Source organism: Macrotis lagotis, chromosome 3, assembly GCF_037893015.1.
Source record: "Macrotis lagotis isolate mMagLag1 chromosome 3, bilby.v1.9.chrom.fasta, whole genome shotgun sequence".
In the NCBI taxonomy this organism is placed as follows: domain Eukaryota; kingdom Metazoa; phylum Chordata; class Mammalia; order Peramelemorphia; family Peramelidae; genus Macrotis; species Macrotis lagotis.
The window spans coordinates 301125085-301136982 of NC_133660.1; the positions used below are offsets into that span (position 1 = coordinate 301125085).

The 11898-nt window shown below is 31.9% G+C and overlaps 1 protein-coding gene across 1 annotated transcript; it reads right to left on the minus strand.

Moving 5' to 3' along the window:
- Positions 1 to 10043: 10043 nt before the first annotated feature.
- On the minus strand, positions 10044 to 10985 carry LOC141516993 (olfactory receptor 4S2-like). The gene has a single exon (XM_074227937.1). It carries the CDS (start codon positions 10983 to 10985, stop codon positions 10044 to 10046), a length of 942 nt encoding a protein of 313 aa, XP_074084038.1.
- Between the last annotated feature and the right edge of the window lie 913 nt (positions 10986 to 11898).

The window sequence follows — 11898 nt, forward strand, 5'->3', positions numbered from 1 at the left end:
TAAAAAAAAAAAAAAAAACCCTAAAAAAAAGGAATGATCAAAATGTTAAAGTGACAGAAGATTATTTTAAACTATCTTCATTTAAAGAACTGTGCATTTTTAGCCCAAAGAAGAAAAACATTTGGTGCAAGAAAAGCGACAAAATATCCGAGCTATTTCCTAGAATTTGAAGGCTGCCAGATTGGTCATTGATTTGACTTTATTTGATCTGAAATTGAGACCAGTTTGGAACCAAGGGGTTGATGGTTTAATGATGTGGAATTAGTGTAAAATTAGTATAAAATTTACTTTGACAAAAATGTCTCCTAATTTAACCTATATTAAAGAAGAATGGAAATTTTCAAAAAAATAAATTTCAAATACTGGGAATTTTAAAATGAAGCTTAGGCGATCATTATGGGGAAATTTTATGAAAGATATTCTTGTTCAAGTATTGATTGAACAGATGACCTTTGCCACTTTCTTTTTCCTCATAGATTCCCTATCTTTTGTATTACATATTAATATGATGAAGGAAATATGACTTATTTTAGGAAAAATCATAAAATTAAAGAAGGAACTAAGAAGCCCAAGAGAGTGTGAAAGACAAGGCTAGAATATTAGAATGAAGTGCAAAGAGCTCTACAAATTGAATTGAAGGATGTGTACCCAAATCATTATAACATATGACAAGTAAGTTCATGGATGCCAATGTGGATGTTTCAATTGTGTTCTATTTCATCTTATTTTTTGAAAGTATAATATTTTACTTGATTTTATTCTTTTATAAGAGAGCATAAAGTCTGAATAAAGATAACTAATGGCGAATGCACAAGTCCCAAGAAAACTTGTGATTAGGAACTTCAGAGATCATTGAATCAAATCCACAATAATAAATAGATTCTGAAACTATTTGAGAAGTTATTAACGAGTCTTTGCTAGAAAATCTCTACCAAGAGGAATGAAAATTCCTGTTTTCATCACTATCCTATAGTGTCAGAAGTCAAGCGTTAGAGATAAGGAGGCCATGAGTTTGAATCTCACCTCATAAGGTATCTGAGGCATAGTTTCCTGATGTGTATGATGGGGGCAAGAAGGTATAAGATGTGCCTCCCAAAGTCATTCTGAAGAGATCTCAATTAATAAGTCCCTTCTGTAACATTCAGATCTGGTCTGAGCATCATTCCTGAGTCACTAGTTAGTACCCGGAATTCTAACTGTGACTAGTCCTACAACCTTTCCTCCTGCCTCTTGCAGAACGTCAATGTTTTCCTGTGTGCTTGCTATCGGTATTCCCTCAATATAGTTTTCTATTAACCTTATGTAAAGCATAGACAAGAGATTTAGGCTTTCTTCTAGCACCTGATAGTTTTCTGTGATTTACAAAAGTATTTTTTATAAACATGTACTATAATTCAATTAGAAGGACTGCCTCTTCTATCTGCCCATTTATGGGAACTACTTCTGACCTCCAAACCCACTTTCCACTTTTTCTTAAAAAATAAATTATTTAGTTTCCAAGTAATTTTTGGTTTCTCTTTTTTGTTGTCTTTGTCTTTTATTCCATGGAATTTTTGTTGCCTCATGATCTGAAAAGAATGCATATGTTATTTCTTCACTTTTGTACTTTCCTACTCAATCAACTTCACTTGTTTTCTATGACATTTTAGATAGAATACCAATTCCTTTTTGTGTTTTGGAAGAAAGTCCCAACTTGGCACTTCTATTTTTTCTACCTCATTAGAAACAAATTTCCATTTCTTACAAACATATGAACTAATATTTGTTGACTCTAATATTCAAGCCCAGAATATAATTTCCAATCTCCTATCTTTGTTCTGGTTCTCCCACCCTTTCTCAGTTGCACCTCTTCCTCTCATCTGCATAAAAGAATTCTTCATTCCCTTAAAGACATAGCAAAAACATCCCTTTCCATATGAAACTTTTCTAGATTCCTATGGTTGCTACTATCCTAGTACCAACAAATTTACATTTAACTACTCTATTTTATTCATTTTCTATTTTATAAATTACCATAAATGTTTGGTTGCCTTTAAAGATAGAATATATATACGAATAGAAAGTTAGTGTTCTTGTTCTTTTTGTTATATTTCTATCCCTAGTACCTAGAAGAGTGGCTAGAATACATTGGGGGATTGGTATTTGAAGGTTGAATTACAGATCATAATAATCATCACTAATTCCATTATTTATCTCATCACTGTTATCATTATATCCTATGTATATATCATATCAATGATCTGATAAACTATAAGCTTTTTCTTAATTCATTTTAACATTTTGTGAGAAAAGTGCAATAATAGATAAATATTCATGCACAAAATAGCTCACTTTTAAATTTTATGAAAGTATTATTGCCTTATGACAGCTATATAGACATAGGGATGTATACTGCCTGCTTGCTTCCAATTTTAGATAAAATTTATGATATTTGATGAGCCACCTAGGTGGCTATGACCCATAAATAGTGAATCACTGCTTTGCATGTTCGTTAACTCTTGTCAGAACTATTATCTCCCATAATCAGGACTGTTTCATGTAATTAATCTATATAGAGGACACTTCAAACTTTGAATCACATTGATTTTGAATTTTATTAAAGTCACCTGATGTTTTACCTCTCAAATCTTGCCTTCTCATGTATAATCAAAGATTATTTTGAGAATGAACCAGCTGACATAAAAAACCTGTACTAACCATACCAATACTCATATTTTTTACCTGGATATCAAAGGCAAATTTTCAGCTCCAGAAAGCAAGAGTTCTTTATATCATGTAAGTTTATCCTTAATAATGTCTATTTTGCCATTATGATAAAGCTTTCTTTAAAAATGCAGGTCAGTACTTTTTCCGATACTGGTGTTATCCTAAAGTGTTATCTAATTAATAGGGATTTAAAGCAGTTTTTCCCCCTTTGACTTTAGACAACTTTTATTTCTTCTGAAAATTGTTCATTTATTTGAACTATTTATCAATTTGAGAATGACTTTCTTTTTTGTAAATTTGACTCTGTTCTCTATATTTTAGAGACCTTGAAGAAAGAAACTTTCTGGATTTTTTTTTTTAATATATACTCCTTCATTGTCTATTCTATCTTATAACAAAATATAATTTCCCTGTTTACCTTTTTCAAATCAATGTTTTTTTTAATTATTTGTTTGGATGATTTTATTATTTTATGATGTGAAAAATATATTCCTAATTTCATTTGTTGATCCCTAAATTACATTCTGAATACAATATTAATTTTTGATATCATAATTGGTGCTTTCAACACTATTCCTGACATGACAAAATTTGTACTAAATTTCTCTAAATTCTATATGGATAATGCATACAGAATGCTAAAATATATTTCTTCTCTGACAATCCTTGTTCTAAAAGATCTTACTGATGTCGTAATGCATTGTTTTTTGATATTTTATTTTTCTAATTACATATTATGAAAGTTTTTCAACATTCATCCACCTGCTTATTTATGTCACACAGTATTCTCCCAAATTCCCTTCTTTCCCCCATCACCTAAGTAGCAAAAAGTCCAGTGAACATTGAACATCTATATTTGTGCCTAACTTTTACATCATGGTAATTTTGTGTATGAGAAATTATGTAAAAGAAAGAAAAGCATGGTATAGGAAGGAAAAACATAAGGAAAATTTTGAAAACATGAACAAAGTTTTCATTCAGGTTCCGTTTTTTACATTTTTTTCTGTTTTTTTTCTCATCTCTTTGTGGATAGTGTTGTTCATAACAGTTCTCCCAGGATTTTCCTAGCTCTCTGGGACTGCTCAGAGGAACTGCTTTAGAATAGTTTTATATCTGGTACAGCTAGGCCACGTTCCTTTAATTTTTTCCCTCAATTTCCTTGCTTTTTTGACCTTTTTTTTTTGCTCCAGATGAATTTTGTTATCTGGCAGTTTTATAGGTATGACACTGAATAAGTAATTTGATTTGGGTAAAATTGTTATTTATATTATATTAGTTGACCTGAGCAATTGACATTTTCCCTATTGTTTAACTCTGATTTAATGAGCGTGATAATTATTATGCAATTAAATTTATATGTTTCCTGGAGTTTTCTTGGAAGGTAGATTCCCAAGTATTTTATGTTGACTACAATTACATTAAACAGAAATTCTTTTTCAATTTCTTGTCCTTGGACTTTGTTGCTCATATATAGAAGTACTGATTTTTTTGTGGCTTTTTATCTAACTACCTGGACCTCTTTAGCTATTAGGTGACTCTAAATATAGAGCACTGACCTTGAAGTCAGGAGGAGAGGAGTTCAAATGCAACTTCATACACTTGACACTAGCTGTATGATCTTGGGCAAGTCACCTTCCCATCCAGGGTCTTCTCCAGTCTTTCTGATTCATATCTGGTCACTGGATGCAGATGACTGTGGAGGAGGTGAGGTTGGTGACTTAGCATAGCCCCTCCTCACTCAAATCCAATTCACATTTTTTTCATAGTATTCACCTCCTTGTTGTCAGATCTTCAAAAATGAAGGACAAATATTAACTGTCTCAATCTGGGATGCACTGTGGCTAAAAAAACTGTTATTGGCTTTCTGGTTCTCCAGCCTAGCTAAGCTTTACTTCTCTATTTTCCTCAAAGAGACAGGACTTCATTGAAGATACTTCAAGATGAAAACTTGTTTCAAACATTTTTTGGGGTGTGATCTGAAGATTTATTATCTATGTATAGGTTTCATGTAGTATTGTATAGGAAAAAGCTCTGGGAGCATCCTACCTTATCTCCTTAGATAGGGGATTTAAAAAAGCCATGAGATGAGAAGGTAAAACAGAACATATTCTTTAAAAATGAACATAGAATTCTATGTTTTTATTCATCATTATTCTTTATTATTTTTCATATTCTTTAATAATTTACTTTGGATGTGGTATCCATCATAACAGTTCTCCCAAGGTGGGTCTAGATCTCTGAACTATTGAGAGAAGGTGCTTCCATCATAGTTGATCAACTCACAATGCTGTTCTTAAAATATACAAAGTCCTCTTGTTTCGGTTCCCTTCACTCAACATAAGTTCATGTAATTCTTTCCATGTTTCACTAAAGTCTAACAACTCATGATTTTTTCCTAGAACTATAGCATTCTATAACATTCATATATCATAATTTATTCAGTCATTACAAAATTGATGGATATTCCCTCAATTTCCAATTCTTTACCATTACAAAAAGAACTGCTATAAATATTTTTGAACGTGGGACTTTTCTCATTTTTTATGATTTCTTTTGGATATAGTCCCAATATTGATATTGTTGGATCAAAGGGTATGATCAGTTTTATTGCTTTTTGAACATAGTTTCAGATTGCTCTTCAGAGCAGCTGGATAAGTTCACAACTCCTCCAACAGTGCATTAATGTCACTTTTCCCATATCCTCTCCAATATTTGCTTTGCTGTGGACATTTTAGCCAATTTGATAGGTATGAAGTGGTACCTCATAGTTGTTTTAAATTACATCTCTGTAATCAATAATGATTTAGATAATTGGTTCATATGACTATAGATAGATTTCATTTCTTCATCTGAAAATTGCTTATTCCTATTCTCTGGCCATTTCTTAATTGAGAAATGACTTGTACTCTTATAAATTTGATTAAGTTTCATATATATTTTACAACTGAGTACTTTATGAGAAATGTTAGCTATGAAAATTGTTTCCTAGATTTCTGTTTTTCTTCTAATCTTGGTTGCATTTCTTTTAATAATTCAATATTTTAAAATTTAATGCAGTCAAAAACCATCCATTTTACAAATAATAATATTCTCTATTTCTTATATGGTCATAAATTTCTCCACTTTCCATAGATCTGGTAGAGTATTTCTTGAGCTCTTAAATTGTCCATGGTATTTCCTTTTATGTCTAAATTCTGTATCTACTTTGACATCATTTTAGTATAGGGTGTGTGAGATGTGGATCATCTCTAGTTTTTTGCTTCAATATTTTATAGTATTCTCAAAATTTTTTTGTCAAACAGTGAAGTTTTATTCTAGAAGCTAATGTATTTGGGTTTGTAAAAAAGTAAATTATTATATCCTTTCTTTTGTACCTATCCTGATCCATTGATCCATTATTCTATTTTTTAAGCAGTAGCAAACAGTTCTGATGACAGTCATTTTATAATAGTTAGGCTCCATTGCAGCTTTTCCATCAGCATAATCTAGATGTGTGGTTACTCCAGATGATTTTTATTACTATTTTTTCTTGGTCTGAAAAAAATAGTTCCATAGTGGTTTAATTGGTTTGGTACTGAATAACTCATTTAATTTGGGTAAAATTATCTTGAGGATTACATGTTTCCAATTATTTAGATCTGACTATTTGTTCATAAATTATTTTGTAATTTTGTTGATATAGCTTTTGGGTTTGTCTTGGAAAGTGGATCCCCAAGTATTTTATCTTGTCTGCAATTACTTTAAGTGGAATTTATCTTTCTATCTCTTGTCCTTTGATTTTATCATTCATATATAGCAATGCTGATTATTTATGTGGGTTTATGTTATATCCTATTGCTTTGCTGAATTTGTCAATTATTTCAAGTAGTTTTTTAGTTGATTTTCTTGAGTTTTCTAAATATATCTAAATATATATAAATAAATATATATAAATAACAGTGAAAGTTTAATTCTTCATCACTAATTCTAATTCTTTCAATTTCCTTTTTTTCACTTTGGTAAAGTTAACTTTTCTAATATTATGCTGAATAACAGTGGTGGAATGCACGTCCTTTTATCACCTATAATTTTATTGGAAATGTTCATAGTTTATCCACATTATATATAATATTTGTTAATGGTTTGAAATAGATACTTATTTTTTTAAGAAAAATTCCATTCATTCCTTTAGTTTTTAGTATTTTAATAGGAATGGCTGTTGTATTTTCTCAAGCATTTTTCAGCATGTATTGAAATAATCATATGATTTATTTCAGTTTTATCATTGATCTGTTCAATTATGTTGATTGGTTTCCTAATATTGAACCATCCTTGTTATTTGGTAAAACTCCTACCTGATCATGGTATATTATCTTAATTTTTTTGCAATTTCTTTGCAAAATTTTAAGATTTTTTGCATAAATATTGATTACGGAGATTGATTTGTAATTTTCTTGGTCTCTTTTCAATCTTCCTGATATAAGATTAAGCATCAAATAGGATTCACAAAAGGAAATTGGTAGAACTCCTTCCATGTAAAAAATTACTTAATGAATTATAACTGGTTGTTCCTTAAATGTTTGGGAGAATTCACTTGCAAATCTATCTGAACCTGAAGACTTTTTCTCAGGAATTTTATTGGTGGATTATATAACTTGATCTTTTCTTTTTCTATTTTATTCATATAAGCATTTAGTGATATAAAATTTCCTATAAAAACTGCTTTGCTTGAATCCCATAAATTTTGGTGTGATTCTCTTTGTGGTAATTAATTGTCTTGGATGAAATTGTCAATTGCTACTATGATTTGTTGTTTGATTGCCTCATTCTTTAAACTATGTTATTTAATTCCCAAATAATTTTTGTTTTATCTTCCATGGTTCTTTATAACTTGCAATTTTCATTGCATCATGATTTCAAAAACTAAGTTACTGACTAAGAGCTCACCACTTTTGTGGTCATGCTATATTCACACCTTTTCTTGAAGTATGTATCTTTTAACTAACCTAAGAGAAATAAAATTCTCAAGAGTTCCAAGTATTATCTTCTCTTTTAGGAATGTATACTTTAATGTGCTTGATTAGTCACCCTGACCCCCTTTTTGTTTACCTCTGAATTCATGCCCTGAGTCTTATATTTGAAGACTGATTTTCTGTTCAGTTCTGATCTTTTTATCAGGAAATTTTGCCAGTCCTATAATTTCACTAAAAGTTCATCCTTCCCCTGAAATAATATGAAGAATTTTGAAGAGTAGTTAATTCTTGGTTGTAATCAAGGTGTTTTCCCTCCAAAATACTGTATTTCAGGCCCTGTGAGTCTTTAATGTTGAAGCTGATAAAGCTTGTGAAATTATGGTTGTACTTTATTGGATAGTACTTTTTGGTTACACAGTATTTTTTCCTTTGTGAATTTTGGAATTTGGCTAAGATATTCCTTTGAATTTCTATTGTCAGTTGTCTTTCTGGACTATTTTGTCTTCTGGTCCTGGGAGATTAGTGTTGTTTTACATTATAATTTCTTGAAAGATATTTTACAGGTTCTTTTTTTAATCAAGGTATTCAGGTATTGCCAATAATTTTTAAAATGTCTCTTCTGGATCTATTTTCCATTTTATTTGTTTCCTGAAAAATGCAAAAAAACCCTTTTACACTTTCTTCTATTCTTTCAGCTTTTGGTTTTTTTTCTGTATTTTATGTATTTCATAGAGTTGCTAGTTTTTATTTGTCCAATTCTAATTTATAAGGTTTTATTTTCTTCTGATAGTTTTTGTGTTTCCTTTTGTAAATGGTCAATTTTACTATTAAATGAGTTGTTTCCTTTTCCAGTTGGCTAATTTTACTTTTTGATGAGTTGTAATCTTTTTCTAGTTGGTCATGTTTACATTTAAAAGAGTTGATTTCTTCAATCAATATTTCTCCTGCCTGGTTCCCATTTCATTTTTTGCCTTCATATTTTCTTTTTTATATTCCTTTTTAAGTTCTTCCTTGATATTTTGAATTTGAGGGCAATTTGTAAATTCAATTGAGACTTCACTAGTAGGTAATTTGTCACTTCTTCTGAGATGGTAATTTTTATTATCCTTCTCTGAATAATAGTTTTCTTTGGTTAGTGCTCTTATTTGTTTGTTTTTGCTCATTTTGATCCTGATCCTGGGGTACACTGGAACATAAATATATATATATATATATATATATATATATATATATATATATAGTCTCAAACTTTTAGTACTTTAATTGAGATCTTGTTCCTGACTTATTGATTGCCAAATGGCTTTCAGTTAATGCAAGAATATGTAGCTTAAGAGGTTCCTTCCAGTGCTGAAAGTCAGTGAATCATTAGGTCAGACTATTTAATCTCTGCATTTCCTCTAGTTCCAGTTGTTATCTCCTGATCTAATTTAAAACTATCAACTTTCAACATGGTAATTGTGTGATATCAAAGAATTTACATAACTTTTCCAAATTTCAGTTTCCTTATATGCATTATACAGTTAATAAACCTTGACTCGCAAAATTGTTCGAAAGTGCTACTTAAATATTTAGAAATATGAGTAGATATTATCTTCTGTATTTTTTTCTTCCTCTTAGTTTGAGACATAATGCAGCATAGTTTCCTCAGTGAATAATGTGGCCTTAGAGTTAGGAAGAGCTTCATGTAAATTCTGTCCAGATACTAAAGAACTAAAGAACCATGTCTAACATAGTGTAAGAGCTTAATGTTTACCTGGACATTTGCTTTCTCCATAAGATGATGATAATTCTTTTATCATGGTGGATGAGTCAATTTGTTCTAGTCATATAATGAGATGACTTATGACATCTCTTCTAATTTTAAATTTAAGATTCTATAATCCATTCTTATCTTAATATTCCCCAAATCTACTACAGTGTCTGCTCATTTTTCTGTCATTTTAGCTATATTGACTCTTCATGATAGCAGTTCGGGTTTTCTTGGCAAATATACTGGAGAAACTTAACATTTCCTGATTCAACTCTTTTCTTAGATAAGGAAATTAAGGTAAACAAGGGGAAAGTAAAGCATCCCTGATCAAATAACTAAGTAACTGAGGTCAGTCTGAAAACCAGATATGTCTTCCTGACTGACTCCAGCACTCTAACCACTGTACAACCTAGCTTCTCAGGTTTTGGTTCATAATAGATATTTAATAAATGTTTGTTGATTGTTAGAGTGACAAAATCTCACATTGTGAATGGTTCAGTCAGGAAGTTTAAGAGAAATGGATAAGGGGGAAATGTGATAAAACCATGACACATTTATCATCTGAAGGAGATGCAGACAAAAGACTTCTGAAATGTTTTGGAAAGAAGTAATCACTACTCTTATCTCAATTTATTCTATAGAAAGATTTTCCTGTTCCATAACTTCTTCATGGCATTCTTCACCTCTGCATTTCTCAATGTATAAATCAAAGGGTTCAACATGGGCGTGACGATGGTATAAAAAACAGCCACTATCTTATCTTCAGAAAAAGTTGTGTCAGGCCGCATATACATGAATGTGCTTGGTCCAAAAAATATAACGACTACAGCTATGTGGGAACCACAGGTGGAGAGTGCTTTGCGTCTGCCTTCAGCTGACTGCTTCCTCAAGGAAACCAGGATGACTGTGTAGGAGATTAGGAGGATCACAAAGCTACCAAGAGCGATGGTTCCACTGTTGGCTGTCATCACAACCCCTACTTCGTAGGTATCAGTACAGGCAAGTTTCAGTATAGGGTGAATGTCACAAAAATAGTGATCAATTTCATTAGGGCCACAGAAGGGCAACTGGACCACCAATGCCACTTGGATGATGGAATGAATAAAACCACCCACCCATGCCCCCAGGATTATTTTATTGCATTTGCCCTGGTCCATGATGGTCATGTAGTGTAAGGGCCTACAGATGGCTACATATCTGTCATAGGCCATCACTGTGAGGATGAAGATCTCAGTTCCACCAAAGAAGTGGATCCCAAATAATTGCATCATGCAACCTTCATAGCTGATACTTTTCTGCAATGCCAATAAATCTGTGATCATCTTGGGGGCTATGACAGAAGAGTAGCAAATGTCTACAAAAGATAAATAATTTAAGAAGAAGTACATGGGTGAATTGTAAAGACTGCCAATGCAGACAGTCACTATTATGAGGAAATTACCCAGAAGAATAACTGCATAGGAAAAGATGAACACCACAAAGCATAGCTTCTCTATTTCTGGATTCTGAGAAAGTCCCCAGAAGATAAATTCAGTCACGTTATTTATGTTATCCATGGATTTTCTTTGCGTAGGCATATACCCCAGAAAAATAATCAGTCCATCTGAAATGATGCAGGTAAATTAATATTATGAATTTAAATTAATAATAATCATAATCATAATAATTCCTATTTTATTGAATTGTTTTTTGGTTCATTGAGACTTGATGAAGTTAACCATACAGATTTTATAACTTTTATTTATAAATGAGGGAGGGACTTGGTGACAGAATCACTTAATAAAAAATTCACAGGGCAGCTAGGTGGTGCAGTGAATAGAGCACAGGCCCTGGAATCAGGAGGGCCTGAATTCAAATGCAGCCTCAGACACGTATTAATTTCCTAGCTGTGTGACCTTGGGATAGTCACTTAAACCCACTGCCTTGCCAAAAAAAACAAAAAAACAAAAAAAAAACTTCTCAATTTAAACTGAATTCCAATTCATAGGTTTTTTCTCATGCCAAAATTTATAACTCAAAGAGAAATCCAGCATATAATGTGGAACCAGAATGGTAGGAAAACATCAGGAAGTTATTTGAGTTCTAGTGAAACAACATTCCAGACTGAAAGAACTTAGAAGGACTACTGATCTGTGTGCTGTGGTATGGCTAAGAGCTTCCTACTGACTAGTCCAGACATTGCCTGGCAGTAACCAAGGCCCTATTTTCCTGACTCAGCAGACCAGTGATACAACAGGCCAAGTATGTGACCTACATCTATAGAATAACAGTCCCCAAACTAAGGGAACACCAGACACACCTAAAAAAGGCAATTCAAATGCAGTAGGCAAACACTAATGCTTCAGCCCTTGCATAGAAAACCAGTGACCAGAATCCTGTCTCTCATTGCAAGAAACTTAAGACTTTCCTCTCTGAATCCAATGGGTTGAGATCAGTAAAAATGAGCCCAAAACCCTACAATTATCCCTGGTCATAAAAAACAGGGAAGAT

Bases quoted from the DNA above. Each gene is read 5' to 3' on its own strand.
- LOC141516993 (XM_074227937.1), bottom strand. From the start codon at position 10,985: ATGCCTACGCAAAGAAAATCCATGGATAACATAAATAACGTGACTGAA.